This window comes from Halichoerus grypus, chromosome X (assembly GCF_964656455.1).
Source record: "Halichoerus grypus chromosome X, mHalGry1.hap1.1, whole genome shotgun sequence".
Classification (NCBI taxonomy): domain Eukaryota; kingdom Metazoa; phylum Chordata; class Mammalia; order Carnivora; family Phocidae; genus Halichoerus; species Halichoerus grypus.
The window spans coordinates 44856243-44879833 of record NC_135727.1 but is presented as its reverse complement, the minus strand read 5'-3'; the positions used below and the strand labels follow the sequence as shown (position 1 = coordinate 44879833).

The window sequence follows — 23591 nt, the reverse complement described above, 5'->3', positions numbered from 1 at the left end:
TGAAGTCTGCAACTCTAATAATAGATTTGTCTGTTTCTCCTTTCTGTTTTATCAGTTTTTGCCTCATATATTTTGACACTTTTGTTAGGTACATACGTATTTAGGATTATTATGTGTTTGGTTTTTTCCATAATTGATCCCTTTGTCATTATGTAGTGCCTTTTTTTTATCTCTGATACTTTAATTGTTCTCAAGTCTGCTTTATCTGAAATTATATAGCTATTCCAGCATTTTTTTTGTAGGCTCTGTGCCCACTGTGGGGCTTGAATTCATGCCCCCAAGATTAAGAGTCAAATACTGTACCCACTGAGCCAGCCAGGCGCCCCTCCAGCATCCTTTTTTGTCCATATTTTGATTAGTATATATGGTGGTATATATCTTTCTCCATTGCTTTCCTTGTAAACTTTCAGAGTCTTTGTTTATTTGTTTATTTATTTTAAAGACTTTATTTATTTATTTGTCAGAGAGCACAAGCAGGGGGATCGGCAGGCAGAGGGAGAAGCAGGCTCCCCGCTGAGCAAGGAGCCCGTTGCAAGACTTGATCCCAGGACCCCGGGATCCTGACCTGAGGCGAAGGCAGATGCTTAACCGACTGAGCCACCCAAGCACCCAGTCTTTATTTTTAAAATGGGCCTCTTGTCCAAAACATATAGTTGGATTTTATTTGTCCATTCTGACAATTTCTGTCTTTAGTGGGGGTATTTGGAGCATTCATATTTAAAATGATTCTTGATATATATTTGGATTAGTATCAACAATGTGTAACTGTTTTCCATTTGTTTCCAAGGCTGCTTTTTCTGCTTTCTCTAGTTCTGAGTATTTTACATGATTCCATTTGTCTTCTCTTAGTGTATCAATTATATTTCTTTTAAAAAAATTTTTAGTGATTTCCCTCAATTTTACAATATATATTTTTAACTAGGTTTACTTTCAAAAAACAATCTTCTGCTTCACTTATATGTAGTATAGGTACCCTATTACAGAGTATTCATTATTCATTTCACTTATTCATATGCTATAATCACTAAATATATTGTTAATATTAGTACTTTAAACATTTATCTTTTGTATCACTTAAGAATAAGAAAAAGGAAACAATTTCATTATACTTTCATGTATTCCCTTCCACTGTTCTTTATGAAGATTTGAGTTGCTGACCTATTTTGAGTTGCTGATCAATTTTCTTTTGTCTAGAGAAAAGTTTTTAACATTTCTTTAAGGGAAGGTTTGCTGGTCATCAGTTTTTGTTTGTCTGAGAAAAATCTTTATTTCTCCTTCACTTTTGAAGGACAATTTTGCTGAATATAAAATTTTAATTTGGTGGGTTTTTTTTTCCTTTCAACACTTTAAATATTTCCACAGTTACAGAGATAGAAGTGTTAATGCTAAAATGGAAGATTTATTTCTCCTTGTAGTTCTGTCAAATTTTGATTTATTTATTTTGAGGTCAATCTAATAAGTGCATATAAATTTTAAAATACCATAAAGTGACACTTGTTATGGTTTGTAACGCTTTTTGCTTTGAAGTCTATTTTGTTATTTAACTACAATGGTTTCCTTTTGGTTATTATTTTCATGTTATAATTTTCTTCTATACTTTTACTTTCAGTCTTTATGTATTTTTATATTTCAGATGTCTTTTGTAAAGAGTATAACATTGTGTTTTTCGTCTGAAAATCTTTCTTTTAATTGCTTCATGTAAACCATTTATATTTAATGTACTCATTGATATTAATAGATGTAAGTTAACCATTGTAAGCAAGTTCCTTTTCTATGTCCCATCTGATGTATGTTAGTTTTCTCTTCTTTAGGATTATTTTCTTATTTTTGCCCCTCTATTAATAGGCTTAGAAGTTTTACCTTAATGGCTTTCTGGCAATTAGAGCATACAGTCTTGACTTAATCAAAGGCTAATATTAATTTTGTACTTTTACTTTAGCCCTCTTGACTCATATGTCATTTGTTGATATGAATTAACATTCTAGTTTTATGTAGTATTGATTTAAGTTTACATACATATTTGTCTTTTTAATTGTTGTTTTTCCCTTTCTTATCTCCAGTATTCCATCTGGGATCATTTTCCTGTCACGTGAAAAATGCCCTGTAGCATTCAGTATTTCCTTTGGTTCATGCCTGCTGATGGCAAACTCTCCTTTTTTGTTTATTTGTAAAGGTCTTTATTTCAACTTTAATTTTGAAGGGTATTTTTCCTGGTTCTTAATTTTTTTGGCTGGCAATTATTTTCTTTCAAGTTGCTAAAGATACCATTCTACTGTCTTCATACCTCCATTGTTGCTTTTAAGAAGCCATCAATCAGCCTAACTTTTGTTCCTTTCAAGGTGTACTCTATTTTTCTGGCTACTTTTATGATTTTCTCTTTGTCTTTGATTCTCTGAAAGGTCACTATTATGCATCTATGTGTGAGTTTCTTCTTATCCTGTTTGGGATATCTTGGACTTCTTAGATCTATGGATCAGTGTCTTTCATCAGTTCTGAAAAATCCTCAGTTGTCTCTTCAGAGGTTGCCTCTGAACATTTCCATTTCTCTTTTCGTTCTGGAACTCCAAGTAAACATTTGTTAGATCTTATCATGCCCTCCCATCTGAATTTTCCATCTTTTTGACTACCTGTACAGCCTTATGGATAGTTTCTTCTGAACATAATTTCTAGTTCTTTAATTCTCTTTTGAGCTGCATCTAATCTGCTGTTAAAGCCATCCACTGGATTTCTAATTTCAGCTGAAGTTTTTTTTTTTGGTAGTTTTAGAATTCCCCTTTTTTTTTCACTTTTTCTGATTTCTAGCACCCTGTTGAAATTTTCAAGATCGGATTTTATTTATCTGAATACACTGAGCATTGTGTTTTCATAGTCTGTATCTGATGATTCAGATAATTCAAAACTAATGGATCTGTTTGTGTTGGCTGTTGTCTCTACCGCTTCATATTTATGATGTCTTTTTTTATTTGTATTCCTAGTTATCTTTCTGTGTGGACTTTGTACATGAACAATTTTTTGTTGAAATAATTTGGGGCCTAGGATGATGGACACTTACTCCAGAGAAGATTTTATTTGCATTGGTCAGGGCTTGTAAGGGTTCTTCCTGTCTGGAACCACCATAATCTTTGTTCAAAGCTTAAAGTTTACTAGTCCAATTAGATGTTGCAAGGCCAAACTAAAAGACTTTGTGAGAGCTAGTTTATTTCCAGTTTATTATTACCCTTAAACTGAAACATTTGAGGTTCCCAGCATTATATGGGTGATGGTTTGTTAGGAAATCCCTTCCCTTGTAATGAGCCTTGGGTCTTTGATTAGCTGCCTTGAGTCAGCAGTAGATTCAACACAGTTTGGCACTGGTGTATTACTTAACCTCTATTCCTAACCACAGATGCCCTTGGGACAAATACAGTTAACCATATGAGTACTAAAAGAAAACATGGGTGAATTCCTCTTTGACCTCATGGAGGAAAATAATTATGAATCAAAATCTAGATGGAATAAAAGAAAAGTTTGATAAATTTGACTACTTTTTAAATGTATGGCAGAAATACACCATATACAAAGTAGAAAAGCAACTAACAAGCTGGAAGTAAATATTTGCAACATATATAACATAAAGGCCTAATATTGTTAATGTATAAAGGATACTGAAAATGAGAGAAGGACCAACAACCCAACAAAAATGTGGAAAGACGTGAACAATTTACAGTGATATTTAAATTGCCAAAAAAATGCAAAATAAAATGCCATGAGATACTACTACTCACCTATCATGTTAGTGAAAATGAAAAAGTATTCCAACACATGTTGGAAAAGGTGTGAAGAACCAAGCACTCTCCTATACTGCTGGTGGGAAAGCAAAGAAACGGATCTAAGGCTCAGGGGGAGGGAACAGCCTGGAGATGGAGATTTGAGAATCATCTGTGCTTAGAGGGAAATGAACAGAAATCTCTCAGGGAGAGAGAACGTGTGGACTGAGAGAAGAGGCCCAGGAACACAGCTACTCAAGGCGGTAGCACCGCTTCCCGGTGGGCACTACTACCTGGGCTCTGGAGTCAGGCAGAGCCGGTCTTGAAAGCAGCCTGTGGGACTCAGCTGCTGAGCGCTCCTGGCAAAGTCGGGTACCGTCCCTGTGATCAGCGGTCACACCTGGCAATGACGTACATCGCAGAGGGATGCTGTGCGAGGACCTGAGATGCGCCAGGTAAAGCACCTGCGGTTGGGAAGCCTCCGGGCTCCTGCTCTCTCCTTGATTCCCCCTTTGCCACCCCGCCCCCCACCGTGTGTGGTTGCTCGGTCCCTTGGGGATGAGGGTGAGGGGGCGGGGTGGGGGACCGAGCTCGGGTGACGCGGCGCTCACGTGACCGGCTGGGCGCCGACGTGGGCAGCAGCCCCCGCGCCCGCCCGCTCGCCCGCCCTGCGGTCCGGTCCCTGCGCCCTCCGCTCCCATCGCCCGCGCGGAACCAGCTCCCTGAGCTGCCCGGGCGGCGGGCGAGGGGCCAGCGGGCTTCGGCGAGCCCGAGGAGGCGCAGGCCTGCCCCGGGCCCCGCAGGTCAGTGTGAAGGTGGGCGCTGCTGGCGGCCCCGGGCTGGGGTGGAGGTGGATGGCAGTAGGATCCGTGAGCTGCGCGGGGCGGGGAGGGGTCCGGGAGGTCGGTGGGGAGGGGGATTCAGTGCGGACGTGGGCAGGTGGGGAGGGAGCACCCCGCCGCCTCCTCGACGCCCCTCCTGTGCGCCCTCCATGCATTTTTGGACCTGAAATGGGGGGGCGCCCCTGCAGTGCGACAGTGAAATGTAGGCATATTCTAGAAATAACCCCCTCTCACACTCTGCACCTAAAAGGAAATACTGACCTCCGCGGAAAGGGGGTGGGGGTGGGCGGCTTGCCTTCAGGGGAGGGGGATACAGAGACCCAAACAGTTTGGAAAGCATCCTGGCTTGGAGCCTGAGGCCTGAAAAGTAATGGCGGCTGGGATGTGGGGGAGGTAGGAGAGGGAAATGTTGCCTGAGGAGGGCCCAGGTTCAGGAAAGAAACTTGAGTTGGCTGAGCGCACAGGCCCTGGCCCTGTCTCCTGTGTATAGGTCTGTCTGTCTGTCCCCAGCACTCTGCAAGGCTAGAAAAGGAGGAAGAACCTGTTCAGAATTCCTGCAGGTGAGTGAAAGGGGGGAGGGGCACTGGACAGGAACGGTGGGGGGAGGGTGCGGAGGGCACAGTTTGGGCAGAATTTGAGGGTCCCACTGCCCATCTCACCACCATGTATATTGCACCCACCCCGCCACACCGAGGGATGGTGCAAAGGGCCTGCCAGGGAAATGGTTGGCTCTCACGTGTGGGGTAAAGGGTGGGCAGAAGACACACTTGGAGGGCTTGGGCAGGTCAGGGGAACCCAGCCAAGGGGAAGGATGCCAGTACTATCAGCACCTGCACTCCACCTCCACGTCCTCAGTCTCCCTTGTCTCTTTTGACTTCTCTTAACCCCCTATCCCACCCTACCCCACAGGACAAGGACAAGAAGGGAAAATCTCAACATGGAAAAACTCTACAATGAAAATGAAGAAAAGCTGGAAATCGAGGGAACGCCAGAAGATGAAGTAGAGCCTGAAGATGAAGGAAAATCAGATGAGGAAGAAAAGCTGGAAATGGAGGGGAAGCCAGGGCATGAGGGAAAGCTCCAAAATAAGGTACAGCCAGATGATGAGGGACAACCAGAAGATGAGGGAAAGCAAGAAAAGCAGGGCAAGTCTGAAAATGAGGGAAAACCACACGGTGAGGGCAAGCCAGAATCCCTGGCAAAGCCTGAGAGTGAGTCACGGGCTGCCGAAAAGCGCCCAGCTGAAGATTACGTGCCCAGGAAAGCAAAAAGAAAAACAGACAGGGGGACAGATGATTCCCCCAAGGACTATCAGGAGGACTTACAGGAAAGGCACTTGGGCAGTGAGGAGATGATGAGAGAATGTGGAGATATGTCAAGGGCTCAGGAAGAGCTAAGAAAAAAACAGAAAATGGGTGGTTTTCATTGGATGCAAAGAGATGTACAGGATCCGTTTGCCCCAAGGGGGCAACGGGGTGTCAGGGGGGTGAGGGGTGGAGGTAGGGGCCAAAGGGGTTTACATGATATCCCATATCTTTAATGCCTTTGGCCTTCAATTTTAACTTCTCTAATGAGAATATTGCTGCCGCTGCTTTCCCTGGCAGGCATTTGCCAGGCTATATGCTTTAACCTTAAGCTGATATTTTGCTTTAGGTGTCACTCTTGTTACCAGCAGCCTTTTGATCCAACTACAGTGTTCTCCGTCTTTCAGTAGGGAATTTTCACCCTTGTGCATGGAAGAAATGTTCATGGTACACTGTAAAATAACAATAAAGAAAAAACAGTTTTCAGAACCACATATACAGTATCAGACCATTTTTGTAAAAATATAAATGTTTGTATAATGCATTTGTGCATAGAGAAAGCTCTGAAAATGTGTATACTAAAAAGTAGATGATGGTTTTTCCTGTATGTTAGCCAAAAAAAAGGTCTCATTTGTATTCAAACATGAGTCCAATCACCTGATGGTTAGGTACCTCCATGCCATTCCTCTGTGGGCCTTACCCATCCCCATGCCTTCCTCTAGTTGTAACCATGTCAGTGGGCACTGCTGCTCCTTCTTCTGAGTTCTCTACCGTCCTATGGCTCCCACCATGTGTGATTCTTTTTTTTTTTTAAAGATTTTATTTATTCATTTGAAACAGAGAGATACAGAGAGAGAGAGCGAGAGCATGAGCAGGGGAGAGGCAGATGGCGAGGGAGAAGCAGGCTCCCCGCCGAGTCAGGAGCCAGACATGGGGCTCGATCCCGGGACCCTGGGATCATGACCTGAGCCGAAGGCAGATGCTTAACCATCTGAGCCACCCAGGCGCCCCTGTGCAATTCTTTCTTTTTGCTTTGCTCACTAACCACTTTTTCCTAAAGGATGGATTATGTTTGTCATAAAAAAAAAAAAAAAAACCAAAAATCAAATACATGATAAACAACTGAAGTGTTCAGTGAGTTTATGAGGGCAATGAAGACACTTAAAATTCCTGTTGTCAGAATGTAAAATGGTAAGTAAAACTCAAATTATCTCTGGGACTCATAGCTCGAGAAATCAACCTGGTGGTTATAGCAACAGATCCAGTGCTATAAGGGTCAGTCTTGTCATCTGTGAAATGGGATTAAAACTTAACCTCACATACTGCTGAGTGGATCAGATGAGATACTGAGTATGTGAGCTATGTTGGGCTGGTACCTTGGCAGTAGTAGGACCCTGGCCTGTCAAACGCTCAGGGGAAGGCTGAAGGTAGGTCTCACCTGTGCACAGGAACAAGACCAAGCAGCTGAGAAGAGGGTGCCACCTTTCTCTGGGTACTACCATATCTGCTGGGCACTCCTGCTCTGCTCTGCCTTGTATCCTCTGCTAACAGCTATTGATACGGAGTCGTGGTGACAAAGCCCCTCTGATTCCCTATCATCCCCAAAAAGGGCCAAAGCCCCTACTTGACTGCTATAAGAGTGTGGATAAAGTGAGTTGTCCCTACTCAGGTGGTACTGCCCCACAGCTCCTCGGGCTGCCCTGTATTCCATAGTTCTTAGAAGAGTCATGACCATTTTTAGTTCATTTTGTATTTGCTTATGGTTCCTTTTCAGAGGACTCGGATATTTGGGGTCCACTGGGGGCTGTGTCCTGAGACTAATCTATGGACCAGACAATGGATGGTGGTTTGAATACTACACCACAGTACCCCAAGGAAACCATATCTAAATTTACATACCTTTCTTTTTTTTTTTTAAGATTTTATTTATGTGAGAGAGAGCGAGAGTGAGAGAGAACATGAGCAGGGGGAGAGGCAGATGGAGAGTGAGAGGCAGACTCCCCGCTGAGCAGGGAGCCCAATGTGGGACTCGATCTCAGGACCCCGGAATCACAACCTGAGCCAAAGGCAGCTGCTTAACAAACTGAGCCACCCAGGCATCCCAATTTACATACCGTTCTTAGTCTGAGTTTTCTAAAATCTCCTGGCTGGCTTGCTATACAAAATCAAGGGACCTGTCCACACATAATCAGAGAGGGCTACACAACTGAGTTTCAAGCTGAAAATATCCCTTTCCATTGCAAACCAATTCCAGCTGAAAAGGGTAATAGTGCTCTTTAAAATACTAAAAACTCTCTATGGGGCGCCCGGTGGCTCAGCTGATTGGGCATCTGCCTTCCGCTCCGGTCGTGATCCCGGGGACTTGGGATCAAGCCCTGCATCCGGCTTCCTGCTCAGTGAGGAGTCTGCTTCTCCCTCTCCCTCTGTGTGCTCTCTTTCTCTCATTCTCAAATAAATAAATCTTTAAAAAATATTAAAAACTCTCAATGTTAGGTATTTTATTTAACCCACCAGTATTTTCCTTTATCAAAATACTTTCTTATTCATCCTGATATCCCTTACACTGTCCTTGACACATATACTTAATAAATTATGATTGAGTCAGGAACTCTGAGTTTAGAGAGATAACTGTTCATGGATTAGAAGACCTAATAGTGTTAATATGGTAATTCTCTCTAAAATTGATCTATAAATTCAATGCCATCCCAATAGAAATCCCAGCAAATTGAGATTCTAAAAGTTATATGGAAAAGCAAAGGACATAAGATAGCCAGAATATATTGAAAATGAAGAACAAATCTGGAGGACTCACTGCCTGACTTCAAGACTAACCATAAAGCTACAGTAATTAAGGCTGTGTAGTATTGGCATAAGGATAGACATATAGATCAATGGAATAAAACAGACTTTCCAGAAATAGGTCTATATGTATATAGACAATTCATTTTTTAAAAAGATCCCAAAGTAATTCAATGGAGAAAAACAGACTTTTCAACAAATGATTCTGGAACAATTAGATGTTGTCTTAGTTCTGGCTGCTATAACAAAAATACCATGGATTGTGTGGCTTAAACAACAAACATTTATTTCTCACAGTTCTGGAATCTAGGAAGCCTAAGACCAAGACACTGACGAATTTGGCGTCTGGTGAGGCCTGATTCCTGGTTCATAAAGAGGTGTATTCACATGACAGAAGGGGCAAAGGAGCTTTCTGGGGTGTCTTTTATAATGGAACGAATCCCATTCATGACAGCTCCACCACATGGCCTAATCATTTCCCAAATATCCCACCTCCAAATTCCATCACATTGGATGTTAGGATTTAACATATGAATTTGGGGGTTACACATTCAGTCTATAGCAGACATCCATATACAAAAAAAAGTACCCTTGCCTCACACCATATACAAAATGCAAATGATCATAGATCAAAATGCAAAAACTAAAATTATTAATACTTCATTTAAAATAGGAAAAATATGGAATAATCTGTAGTTGCAGAGTAAAATATTGCTTATTTAATGTTGTAGTGGTTTAAAGACTTTTGAAATTATTTTTCTGCCACTATCTACTTAATAAGTTCCAGTTTTTCCTATTAAGAAATGGAAAAAGGCAAATGCTAATGATAAAACATTTAAATGCAGACAAAATTTAAAATATTGTTAGATGGGTGCCTGGCTGGCTCAGTCAGTGGAGCATGCAACTCTTGATCTTGGTGTCCAGAGCCCAAGGGGTTGTGAGTTCAAACCCCACATTTTTACCTTAAAAATACATAAAATAAAATATTGTTAGAAAAAATAGGAATATAGGGGTAATCTTGGATTAGGCAAACCTTTCATGGAAGGACGTAACTGCTAATAAAAAAATTTATAAATAGTACCACATCAATATTAAAATATTTTCACCCTTGTGCATGGACTCATTAAATGAAGGCTCCTCATTAAATGGCTCCTCAAAAGCCATTAACATGTTAGGAAAATGAAGAGACAAGCTTCCACCTGGAAGAAGATAATTGATAAAGTATCTGTCTCCAGAATATACAAAGAATTCTTACAACTCAGTAACAGTAAGACAAATAATAAGAAAATAATACAATTTGGGGCGCCTGGGTGGCTCAGTAGTTAAGCGGCTGCCTTCGGCTCAGGTCATGATCCCGGGGTCCTGGGATCGAGCCCTGCATCGGGCTCTCTGCTCAGCGGGAAGCCTGCTTCTCCCTCTCCACTCCCCCCTGCTTGTGTTCCCGCTCTCGCTGAGTCTCTCTCTGTCAAATGAATGAATAAAATCTTTTAAAAAAATACAATTTGGGGCGCCTGGGTGGCTCAGTCGTTAAGCGTCTGCCTTCGGCTCAGGTCACGATCCCAGAGTCCTGGGATCGAGTCCCACATCGGGCTCCCTGCTCCGCGGGAAGCCTGCTTCTCCCTCTGCCGCTCCCTGCCACTCTGCCTGCTTGTGATTCCTCTCTCTCTGTGTCAAATAAATAAATAAAATCTTTAAAAAAAAAAATACAATTTAAAAATAGGCAAAAGATTTGAATAGACCACCAAAGAAAAGCTGAAGATGGCAAATGATCAGATGAAAACATGTTCAACATCATTAATTTTCAGGGAAATGAAAATTAATACCATAATGCAATATCACTACACTCCTATTCTTGTGGCTAAACTAAAAACAAAAACAAAAACAAAAAGCTGTTATTAAAAAGTCCTAGCAAGGATATGGAACAACTGGAATTCTCACTGTTGGTGGGAATACAAAATGGCATGGCCTGGGGTGCCTGGCTGGCTCAAGTCAGTAGAGCATGCCACTCTTGATCTTGGGGTCATGAGTTTGAGCCCCATGTTGGATGTAGAGTTTACTTAAAATAAATGGAAAAAAAATGGCATGGCCACTTTAGAAAAGTTTGGCAGCCATACATTTACCATATGACCCAGTAATCCCACTCCTAGGTATTTACCAAAGAGAAATGAAAACTTTAGTAGCTTTATTCGTAAGAGCTCAAAACTGGAAACAATCGAAATATCCCCCAAACGGTGAACGGATAAACAAGAAAAAACTACTGGTTCATGCCAAAACATGAATGACTCAAATTCATTAGGCTAAGTGAAAGAAGCCAGACCAAAAAAGGCTATGCTCTAGTTTGCTTCCACTTATAAGACATTCTGGAACAAGCAAAACTATAGGGACAGAAATCAGATTGGTTCTCAAGTGTAATTCTGGATGTTGTTCCTAACTGCAGGAATTTTAAGCTTTATCATCATCTGCCTCTTCTAGCCCCATCCTCATCCCAAGGCCACCTAATACCCTTTAATACATTCTCTTTCTGCTCAAATTAGCCAGGTTTCTGTGGCTTGTAACTAAGTAACTGAACATCTAATGGCTTGTGTTCCCTCCATTCAATTTTTCCAAAATTTGTCAGAAATTCAAAGTTCTTTTTCTGTGATCAACTCACAAAATGATTAAGCCAGCCTGTGTCCTCATTAAAAAAAATGGGGGGGGGGAACCTGGGAAGCTCAGTTGGTTAAACGTCCAACTCTTGGTTTCAGCTCAGGTCATGATCTCATGGGTTGTGGGATCGAGGCCCGAGTTGGTATCCTCGCTCAGCAGGGAATCTGTGTGAAAGATTCTCTCCCTCTGCCCCTCCGCCAGTCTCTCTCTCTTTCTCTCTCTCTCAAAATAAATAATCTTAAGAGCTTCATTTCTAAAAAAATTTTTTTTTGCTTTGTGGTTTTATTTTCTGGACTGTTTATGTCTACTGACTGTTCTTCAAGGTTAAAACATCCTGATTGTTACTCGATGGCACAGGGTTAAAATTGTTCAAAGCTTGGCTCTCTGAGCCCCTCCCTGTCTGTGCAAAAGTCTGGTTATCTCAATTACTTTTTCAAGGAGGGACTTGCCCATCTAACCCCAAAGAAATTTAGGGTTTAGGACCCAGGAAAGAGAGCCCTATGCTAACCAGTTTTCACAGGCTCTTGGGAAAATATTATTTGTCAGAGGCAGCATAGAAAAGATCAGGCTCAGGGTGCCTGGATGGCTCAGGTGGTTAAGCATCCAACTCTTGGTTTCAGCTCAGGTCATGATCTTGGGGTCTTGAGATCAAGCCCCACATCAGGCTCCATGCTCCTCAGCACGGAGTCTGCTTGAGATTCTCTCTCCCTCTGCCCCTCCCCCATCTCTCTCTCTCTCTCTCAAATAAATAAATAAATCTTTTAAAAAAGAGAAAAGACCAGGCTCAGCTGGTCTGAAGGTACCTACTGAGTTATCTCAATTGAAAAAAAAAGATGGGGTGCCTGGGTGGCTCAGTCGGTTAAGCGTCTGCCTTCAGCTCAGGTCACGATCCTGGGGTCCTGGGATCGAGCCGTGTGTCAGGATCTCTGCTCAGTGGTGAGTCTGCTTCTCCCTCTCACTCTCCCTCTGTGCTCTCTCTCTCTTAAATAAATACATAAAATCTTTTTAAAAAAAGAAAGAAGGAAAGATCAGGCAGTGTTCAGGCACCAGCTCACAAAAGGTATCTGGATGGTCATGAAGAAACAGGGGCACAGGGATCCTTCATGGTGGATGCCCTGAACAAGTTTCTGCCTGTTTTTAACCACTGGGAGGATCTTGACATCTAGGCCACATTCCCTTCTAAATAGTCCATATCTATACATTCAGATAGTGAGTGTATCCACTGGGGGCATCCACTGCAGAGAAAGCTCTCAATAATTAGAAGAAAAAAAAATGACCATCAATTTTTCCTCCCAGCAATCCCAGTGTTTGCTCAATGACCCCACGTAAAGTGACCATGGAAGCAAGAATAGAGCTACGCCAGAGTGCAGCAACACTTACCAACCTGATCTGACTACTGTCACAGCTGAGTACAGAACCTGCCAATAGCAGAAGCCAATGCTAAGCCCCTAATATGGCACCCTTTCCAGGGGGTGCCAGACATCCACTTGGGGAAGGTCGATTACAGTGGGCCTCTTCCACCACAGAAAGAAAGTGCTTTGTCTTTAAATTATTTAAATTTAAATAATTACACTTTCTTAGATACCAGTTTTATTAAGATATAATTCACATGCCACAAAATTCAGCCCTTTTTAAAGTATACAATTCAGTTATATTAGTATATTCACAAAGTTGTGCAACCATCACCACTATCTAATTTTAGAGTATCCTCATCATCCCCAAAAGAAACCCTATACATTAGCAAACACTACCTGTTCTCCTTTACCACCATCCTCACCCTAGCCAGTAACTGGTAACCATTAATCTACCTTCTCTGTTGCTATGGATTTGGCAATTGCAGACATTTCATATAAATGGAATCATACAACATGTGGTCTTTTGTGACTAGCTTTTTCACTCAACATGATGTTTTGAAAGTTCATCTATGTTGCAGCATGTATTAGTACTCCATTCCTTTTTACTGCCTAATAATATTCCATTAGATGGTATATCACATTTATTTGTCCATTTATCAGTTGATGAACATTTAGGTTGTTTTCATTTTTGGCTACGATAAATAATGCTGCTATGAACATTTGTGTAAAAGCTACTGTTTGAACACATGTTTTAATTCTTTGGAGTATACACCTAGGAGTAGAATTGCTGGGTTGTATGGTAATTCTCTGTTTAACATTTTGTGGAACTACCACATATTTTTCAAAATGGCTGCACCATTGTACATTCCCACCAACAATGTATGAGGTTCCAATTTCTTCACATTCTCACCAGGACTTGCTATTGTCTGTCTTTTTATCTATCCTTGTTGATATGAAATGGTATCTTGCTGTAGTGTGATTTACATTTCCATAACAGGTGATATTATTGAACATGTTTTCATGGGCATAGTCACCATTTGTATATCCTCTTTAGAGAAAGGTATATTCAAAATATTTTCCCATTTAAAAAATAAATTTGATTACTTGTCCTTTAATTGTTGACTTGTAAAAGACCTTTATATATTCTGGATAGAAGTCCCTCATCAGATATTTGATTTGCAAGTACTTTCTCTCATTCTGTAGGTTGATTTTTAACTTCCTGAATGGTGTCCTTTGAAGCATAAAAGTTTTTCATTTTGACTACACCGCCAATTCATCTATTTTATCTTTTGTTGCCTATACTTTTGGTGTCATGTCTAAGAAAATATTGCCTAACTTATGATCATAAATGTTTACTCATATGTTTTCTTCTAAGAGTTTTATAGGCTCAGCTTTTACACTTAGAACTATGATTCATTTTGAGTTCTCATAGGATGTGACTTAGGGGCTCAAGTTAATTCTTTTGCATGTAGACATCCAGCTGTCCTAGCACCATTTCCTAAATAAACTATTCTTTCCCCCATTGAATTATCTTGGCACATTTGTCAAAATCCATTGACCACAAATATGAGGGTTTAGTTCTAGACTCTGAATTATATTTTATTTTTCTATATGCCTATCCTTATGTAAGTACCACACTGTCTTGATTATGATACCTTTGTTTTTTTTTTTAAAGATTTTATTTATTTGAGAGAGAGAGAGAGAGCATGAGCTGGATGAGGGGCAGAGAGAGAGAAGCAGACTCCCCGCTGAGCAGGGAGCCCGATATGGGGCTCAATCCTGGGACTCAGGGATCATGATCTGAGCCGAAGGCAGACACTTAACTGACTGAGCCACCCAGGTGCCCCTATTGTAGCTTTGTAATAAACTTGGAAATACAAAACTATGAGGCCTCCAATTTTCTCCTTTTTCAATATTGTTTTGACTATTCTGGGTATTTTGGATGTCCAAAAGAATTTTGGGATCAGCTTGTCAAGTTCTGAAAAGATGTCAGCAGGAACTTTGATAGGGATTGCAGTAAATCTGCAGGTCAATTTGGGAAGTATTGCTAAGTTAACAGTATTAAGTCTTCCAATCCATGAACACAGAATATCTTTACATTAATTTAGGTCTTCCTTAATTTCTTTAAAGAGCATTTAAAAAATTTTTCCATGTGCAGTGCTTGCATTTCTTTGGTTAAATTTATTCTCAAGTATTTTATTCTTTTTTTTATCCTATTGTAAATAGAATAATTTTCTTAATTTTATTTTTTTAAAGATTTTATTTATTTATTTGAGAGAGACAGAGAGAGAGAAAGCAGGATCGGGGAGGAGGGGCAGAGGGAGAGGGAGAAGCAGACTCCCTGCAGAGCAGAGAGCCTGACATGGGACTGGATCCCAGAACCCTGGGATCATGACCTGAGCTGAAGGCAGACACTTAACTGATTGAGCTACCCAGGTGCTCCATTTTCTTTCTTTTTTTTTTTAAAAGACTTTATTTATTTGTCAGAGAGAGAGAGCACAAGCAGGGGGAGCAGCACGCAGAGCAGGCAGAGGGAGAGAAGCAGGCTCCCCACTGAGCAAGGAGCCCAATGTGGGACTCGATCCCCGGACCCCGGGATCATGACCTGAGCCAAAGGCAGACGCTCAACCAACTGAGCCACCCAGGCATCCCCCAGGTGCTCCATTTTCTTAAGTTTTATCTTTAGATAGTTCATTGCTAGTGTATAGAAATATAACTCATTTTGTATGTTGTTATGGTATTCTGCAACCATTCTGAATACACTTATTAGTTTTAAAAGCTTTTGTGTGTGTGCATACCTTTGGAATAGTATTTACAAAATCATGCTGTCTATGAATATAGATTTACTTCTTGCTTCAAATCTGGATACCTTTTATTTCTTTTTCTTGCCTAATTGCCCTGGCTAAAACCTCCAGTATAATATTGAATAAAAGTATGGGGATAAAAAATTCTTGCCTTGTTCTTGATCTTAAGGAAAAAGCATTAAATCTTTCACCATGACGTATAATGTAGTTACATTATATTTTTATCAGGTTGAGGAAGTTCCCATTTTGTCAAATGCTTTTTCTGTGTCTAGTGAGATGACCATGTGATTCTTTTCTTTATTGTATTAATATGGCATTTTACATTGGTGGATTTTCACATGTCAAATGAGCTTGCATTCCTGGGGTGAATTCCACTTGGTCATGGTATCCTTTATACATGATGCTGGATTATTTTGTTAGTATTTAGTGTCTATATCCATAAGGCATATTGTTTTATAGTTGTCTTTTTTGATATTTTTATCTGGTTTGGTATCAGGGTAATGCTCACATTATAGAATGTGTTGAAAAGTGTCCTCCTATTTTTTGGAAGAATATTAAAGGTTTATTATTAATTTTTCTTTAAAAGTTTACTAGAGGGGTGCCTGGGTGGCTCAGTCATTAAACATCTGCCTTTGGCTTAGGTCATGATCCCAGAGTCCTTGTATCGAGCCCAGCATCAGGCTTCCTGCTCAGCGGGAGGCCTGCTTCTCGCTCTTCCACTCCCCCTGCTTGTGTTCCCTCTCTTGCTGTCTCTCTGTCAAATAAATAAAATCAGAAATAAATAAATAAATAAATGTTTAGTAGACTAAACCAATGAAGCTGTCTGGGCCTGGGCTTTTCTTTGTGAGGTTTTTTGGATTACTAATTCAATCTCTTTACTTGATATAGGTCTATTCAGATTTTCTAATTCTTCTTGAGTCAGCTTCAGTGCAGTATATCTTTTTAGAAAAATGTCCATTTCTTATAGATTATCTAGTTTGTCGAATTGTAATTATTCATAGATTTCCCTTATAATCCTCTTCATTTCTGTAAGGTCAGCAATGATGTCCCTACTTTTGTTCCTGTTTTTAATAATGAGAATCTTCTTGCTTTTTCGTAGTGTAGCTAACAGTTTGTTAATTTTGTTGATCTTTTTAAAGAACCAATTTTGGTTTCATTGTCTCTATTTTCTTGTACTCTATTACATTTATTTCCACACTAATCTTTATTATTTCCTTCCTTCTGTTTGCTTTGGTTTGGTTTGTTCTACTTTTTTCCCCCAATAATTATATTAAGACGTAGAATAAGTCTCAAAATATTAAAAGTATTGAAATCTACAAATATGTTCTATGACCAAAATGGCATGAAATTAGAAATCAATAACATGAACACATGTGGGGAATTCACAAATATTGAGGAAATAAAAAACACACTCTTAAAACACCAATGGGTCAAAAAGGGAGGGGATTACAGAATACTTTGAGATGAAAGAAATTGAAAACACTACATACCAAAACTTATGGGACACAGTTAAAGCAGAGCCTAGAGAAAAAATTGTAGCTGTAAACACCCATATTTTAAAAAGAAGAAAGATCTCAATAACCTAGTCTTCCATCTCAAGAAACTGTGAAAAGAATACCAAACTGAACACAATGCAAGTTGAAGGCAGGAAATAATAAAGATTAGAGTAGAAATTAATGAGATAGGGAACACAAAAACAGTAAAGAAAATCAATGAAACCAAAATTTGGTTCTTTGGAAAGAACAACAAAGGCAACAAATCATTAACTCACTGAACAACAAAAAGAGAAAAAAGTGAGAAGATTCACATTACTAAAATCAGGAATGAAAGAGGGGACACCACTATCAACCTTACACAAATAAAAAGAACAGTAAGACAATACTATAAATAATTGTATGACAATGAATTACATAACCTAGATGAAATGGACATTCCTAGAAGGAGTTAAACTACCAAAACCAAGTCAAGACAAAATATAAAGTCTGAATAGACCTATAATAAGTAAAGAGATGAAATTTGTTATTTAAAAAAAAAAAACAAAAAACACCAAAAACTTTCTGTGAAGAAAAGCCCAGGATCAGATACCTGCACTGGTGAATTCTACTGTGATATTGTGGTTTATAATAAGAAATATATATTTGGTCTCTGTCTTGTTCCTGGAACAGAGCTCCTAAAACCCTTGGAACTTTGGGCGCCTGGGTGGCTCAGTTGGTTAGGCGACTGCCTTCAGCTCAGGTCATGGTCCTGGAGTCCTGGGATCGAGTCCCACATCAGGCTCCCTGCTCGGCGGGGAGTCTGCTTCTCCCTCTGACCCTCCTCCCTCTCATGCTCTCTGTCTCTCGTTCTCTCTCTCTCAAATAAATAAATAAAATCTTTAAAAAAAAAAATAGGGCGCCTGGGTGGCTCAGTTGGTTAAGCGACTGCCTTCGGCTCAGGTCATGATCCTGGAGTCCCTGGATCGAGTCCCGCATCGGGCTCCCTGCTCAGCAGGGAGCCTGCTTCTCCCTATGACCCTCACCCCTCTCATGTGCTCTCTCTCTCTCTCTCATTCTCTCTGTCTCAAATAAATAAATAAAATCTTTAAAAAAAAAAAAAAAATAAATAAATAAATCTTTAAAAAAATAAATAAATAAAAAAAAATAAAACCCTTGGAACTTCCTAAGTGATCAGAGGGATAAAGGTGCTTTATTATTCATAATGAGCCCTTTTCAACCATACCAGTTTATATTAATGAGATGACCTTTGAAAAGTCCCTAGGTAACAGAGGATGGAGGCTAGTTGCCAAAGGAACCAACCATAATTAGAGGGGTGGAACTTTCAGCTCATCCTTCCCCCCCCCCCCCATCCCACCTCAGGGGAAGGAAAGGGAGCTAGAGGTTGAGTTAATTGCCAATGGCCAATAATTTAATCAATCATGCCTATGTAATGAAGCCTCCACAAAAATCCCTAAATATGGGGTTCAAGAAGCTTCCCAGTTGGCAAACGCATGGGGGTTCTGGTAGAGTAGCTCTCCCAGAGAAGGCATGGAAGCTCTACATCCTTTCTCACATACCTTGCCCTATGCATCTCTTCTATTTGGCCGTTCCTGAGTTATATCCTTTTATAATAAACTGGTAATCTAGTAAGTAAAATCATTTCCTGAGTTCTCTGAACTGCTCTAGCAAATTAGTTACACCTGAGTTGCGGGTCATGAGAGCCTCCAATCTCCAGCCAGTCAGTCAGAAGCACAGGTGTCCTGGACTTGCAACTGGCATCTGAAGTGGCAATGGGTGCAGGGTTGTAGAACTACTCTGTGGGATATGATGCCATCTCCTGGTAGACAGTGTCAGAATTGAGTAGCTCACACACAGGGCACCCAGCAGGTGTTGCAGAATTGCTTGATGTGTGGAAAACCCACACATCTGCTGTCAGAGTGAAATAGTGTTGTTGTAGTAGAGTATTGAGAGTAGAGGAGACACACAAGAGTGTGTTTTTTCTTTACATCTACCAATGTTTAAAGAAGAGTAAATGCCAATACTTTACAAATCTCCCAAAGTATTGTTAAAAGATAAACTGAGGCATATTAACATTTTTAAGAGTTTGAGCAAACATCAGCTCAAATCGAACAGTGCCAAATTGGAAGAGGTTAGAAGTGCTCCACAGACAGGAGCTAGGGGCAGGATTTTTACAGAGAAGATGCAGAAGCAAAATGAGGAAAGTATTTAATTGGATATCTTAAGTAGCTGCATTATCTGGGAAGCCTAATTGGCTGTTTGTGATTGGTTGTTCTTCTTAACTCCTGGTTTAGGTATTGGTTTGATTAACAATTGGTTTGCTTGTCATTAGTGCCACTTCAGTCTAATGATCTTCTTGTTCAATTACTTTAATAATTCCCTCCCTTTGGTTATCCCACCTTTAACCGACTGAGTCACCCAGGTGCCCCAAGAACATCATCTTCCTATGCATTAACAGAAAAAGTGAGTAGCTAAAAGGCAAAAATAAATACAATTTTCATATTAAAGAAGAAGATCTTGGGGCGCCTGGATGGCTCAGTCATTAGGCGTCTGCCTTGGGCTCAGGTCATGATCCCAGGATCCTGGGATCGAGCCCCGCATCGGGCTCCCTGCTCCACAGGAGGCCTGCTTCTCCCTCTCCCACTTGCCCTGCTTGTGTTCTCTCTCTCACTCTGTCTCTGTCAAATAAATAAATAAATAAATAAATCTTTAAAAATAAAAATAAAAAAAATAAAGAAGATCTTGACCCATGGTATTGGGAGAGTTGTCCATCTCGAGATGCCATCTGCTTCTGGGGAGGAACTTCCCTAGTTAATATTAGATCTCCAGCTGGTGTGCAGTTCCAAGAGTCTGGAGATGCCCTTATTTACTTATTTATGTATGTATTTATTTACTTTTAAGAATTAATTTATTTATTTGAGAGAGAGAGGGAGCAGGTGGAGGGAGAGGAAGACGGAAAGAATCCCAAGCAGACTCTGCGCACTGAGCGAAAAGCCCTACACAGGGGTCGATCTCATGACCCTGAGATCACGACCTGAGCCGAAACCAATAGTTGGACGCTTAACCAACAAAAGTGACCCAAGAGCTCCTGAAAGAGCCCTTTTCAACTGGGAGATGTGGACCTAAGGTTCAAGGCCCTGAAGTTTGGTGCCATGTCGGTAGTGAAGAGAACCTAGTATGATCCCTTTCAACACGGATCCAGGGCACTCTGTTCTTAGTGATTCCGGGTCAGAAAGGTGGGAGAAAGTTGTAAACATTAGTTTGGAGAACTGTAGCCAGATATTTAGAAAAATTGGAAAAATTCATAATCTAGGCCAGTTTACAGATAGATAACAAAACCTCAAAAAAAGACAAACAGAACTAGAATCTAATATTCACGAAAGTGTGTTACAGTTTTCTATGAAACATAACTTTTCTCTCTACAATTACCCATATTTCTAGCAAAGATAATCACAGTAAGACTAATTTGTTAGCAAAATAAATCTAGTCTTATTAAACTTGGCCTGGTTATTTATAGAAGTACAGGAAGAATAGTGGTTGACCATATAGGCTATTTTTAAGTCTCCTTGCTAAAACTATTCATAAGGAATCTCACATTGGACTTCTTAAAAAGTTTTAATTTAAATTCCAGTCAGTTAACATACAGTGTAATATTAGTTTCAGGTGTACAATATGGTGATTCAACACTTCCATACAACGCACAGTGCTCACCACAACTTCACTCTTTAATCCCCATCACCTATTTAACCCATCCCCCTAACCACCTCCTCTCTGGCAACCATCAGTTTGTTCTCTATAGTTAAGAGTCTGTTTCTTGGTTTGCCTCTCCTTTTTTCCCCTTTGCTCATTTGTTTTGTTTCTTAAATTCCACATATGAATGAAATCATTGGGTATTTATGTTTCTCTGACTGATGTCGCTTAGCATAATCTCGCTCCATCCATGACATTGCAAATGGCAAGATTTCATTCTTTTTTATGTGTAATATTCCACTGTATATGTATTACCACATCTTCTTTATCCATTCATCAGTTGATGGACACTTGGGCTGTTTCCATAATTTGGCTGTTGTAGCTAATGCTGCATAAACATCAGGGCACATGCATCCTTTGAATTAATATTTTTGTATTCTTTGGGTAAACCCCGAGTAGTGCAATTGCTGGATCAGATTAGACCTTTTTTTAAAAGATTTTATTTATTTTTTGACAGAGAGAGAGACAGTGAGAGAGGGAACACAAGCAGGGGGAGTGGGAGAGGGAGAAGCAGGCTTCCCACGGAGCAGGGAGCCCGATGCAGGTCTCCATCCCAGGACACTGGGATCATGACCTGAGCTAAAGGCAGACGCTTAACGACTGAGCCACCCAGGCGCCCCCAGATTATAGACTTTTAAAAGCCTCTCAAGGCTAGAAAGCCAAGCCAAGGACTGGCCAGATGTCCCCTGAAATAACCTATAGATTTGGGTGAATTCCTCTCTTCCCTAAAGGTCCCTAAAATATCCTGGTATTCCTGGGGCCTCAGGATGTGACCTTTCTTACCTGATATAGCTGGAAACCCTGTAAGGAAGACATCAGGCAGTCTTTCCAAAGGGCTTTATTGGCTCCATAAAGTCAACCTTAGTTCCTTAAAGCTGTCTGGTCCTATCTGATTTTATGCAGATCATTCTCAACTATGACATTCTAGTCAAAGTCTCAGTAATATAACCAATGTTTTCAAATGTGTCCTGTTACAAGGAAAACAGATTTTTGTTGAATGTATGCAAATTATTTTATTATCACAGAAGTAAAAAAAAAAAAAAAAAAACTGACTAAGAGTTTTTTGCTGGAAGGATCAAGTAGGGAAAAAGATAAATATTTTGATTCTGTTTATAAAAGAATAATTTACCAAATTATGGAGCTTAAAAGAAAAGACAAAAAAGTTTCCTTAAATCTGGAAAACAAAACATCAAAGAACCAGAGTTGTTTCAAAAAAAGTCATAAAAATTATAATCATCCTCACCAGTTCATTAAATACCATGTTAATTCTTGTTCTATTTGAATCCAATTTTTCCATTAGAGTTCTAGAAATTCTTATCCAGTTTAGTGGTATGATGTTATAATTATCAGAATAATGTGTTCTAGAATACTTATCAGAGTCCTGTCCTAAATCTCTCTGAGGGTGAAACACTTCTGCAAAAGCATCAGAGTGAAATAATAATTGTCTGCAAATGACAAAATGACTTAAAAAATGGCTGTGGTTAAAGATCTGATGAGAGTTTATTTGAAAAGGAGATTTAGTTATCTCTGTGGCAAACAGCAATTTAAGATAATAATTGGACAATGAGCATACTGACAAATTTCTATGAACTTCAAACAATTCTAGAATATTTATAATAGTAATATATACCCATATGTATATAACCAAAGAAGGCTTACCATCACTTCTTATTTGGCAATGCTTCCCATGTAATTTAATACACCAAATAAGACTAATTAGTTTAACATTGCTCTTTTACAAGGTGAGAGAAAAATATTTTGAGATTTTCCAGGGACTTCTAGAAAATCTCAAAGTTACCTTGAGGTAAAAAAGGCTCTATTTAACATTTTATTTTGAAAAGTTGACCAAAATGTCAAAGATTTGAACATTTTATTAAATAGGATCACAGATCATTATGAAACAATACTTATGTATTTAACCAAAGTGACAATAAAAGATTTTAAAGGCAAATACAGAAAGTTACAATGTTGTAAATAAAATATAACTCTTTTCATATTGAGAAGACTCTGTTCTTTCATGTAATCAAAGACCTCAATAAAGACAACAGGAAGCACAGGAAATTATTTTGGTAAGACACAAAATCTTTTCTTCCCAGGCAGATTACCCAAAAGGAAAAGAAAAACATTTCACAATCTCTTATCAAGAGCCAACCAATAGTCCAAGAAAACTTTGTCTTTTTAACAGAGAGAAAAACAAATTTGAATTTTGCACCAGTGTACTTTTGATATTAAGGCTCATTCTTTAAAAACCTATAAATAAATCTATTCTAATCATAGCCAGCTTGACCACACATAAAATTCCTTTCCCAAGATTCCTTTTGCACAAACCTTCTATCCATTCAGTTTTTGTCCTGTATTTTCCTCTTTCTCATTCTGGAACTACCAGTCATTCTACTTTAGGACAAAATTACTCTCTTTTTCCCTTAACAAAAACAAGTCCTTCATACCTTTCCTTTCCCAAGAAACACACCCTATATTATGCTAAGCAAAATAAGTCAGTCAGAGAAAGATAAATACCATATGATTTCACTCATATGTGGAATTTAAGAAACAAAACAGATGAACATAGGGGAAGGGAAGGAAAAATAAAATAAGATAAAAACTGGAAGGCAAACCATAAGAGACTCTTAACTATTGGAAACAAACTGAGGGTTGCTGGAAGGGAGGGGGTGAGGGGATGGGGGGGATGGGCATTAAGGAGAGCACTTGATGTACTGAGCACTGGGTGTTATACGCAACTGATGAATCAGTAAATTCTACCTCTGAAATTAATAATACAGTATATGTTAACTAAATTGAATTTAAATAAAAATTTTTAAAAATACCCTATTTTCGGGTCACCTGGGTGGCTC

General features: G+C 39.7%; 1 protein-coding gene across 3 annotated transcripts; it reads left to right on the top strand.

Moving 5' to 3' along the window:
• Positions 1-3482: 3482 nt before the first annotated feature.
• TCEAL3 (transcription elongation factor A like 3) lies at positions 3483-6386 on the top strand. 3 transcript variants are annotated; one of them, XM_036117158.2, is made up of 3 exons: positions 3483-4201; positions 5079-5148; positions 5498-6386. In XM_036117158.2, exon 3 carries the CDS (start codon positions 5526-5528, stop codon positions 6126-6128), a length of 603 nt encoding a protein of 200 aa, XP_035973051.1. In that variant the 5' UTR covers positions 3483-4201; positions 5079-5148; positions 5498-5525; the 3' UTR covers positions 6129-6386. The 3 variants fall into 3 exon arrangements, with proteins under 3 accessions (XP_035973051.1, XP_035973052.1, XP_035973050.1); XM_036117159.2 differs by lacking the exon at positions 3483-4201 and adding an exon at positions 4378-4561; XM_036117157.2 differs by lacking the exon at positions 3483-4201 and adding an exon at positions 4379-4549.
• Positions 6387-23591: the final 17205 nt, after the last annotated feature.

What these genes read in the sequence shown, in the direction of transcription:
- TCEAL3 (XM_036117158.2), top strand. Translation starts at nt 5,526, where the DNA reads ATGGAAAAACTCTACAATGAAAATGAAGAAAAGCTGGAAATCGAGGGA.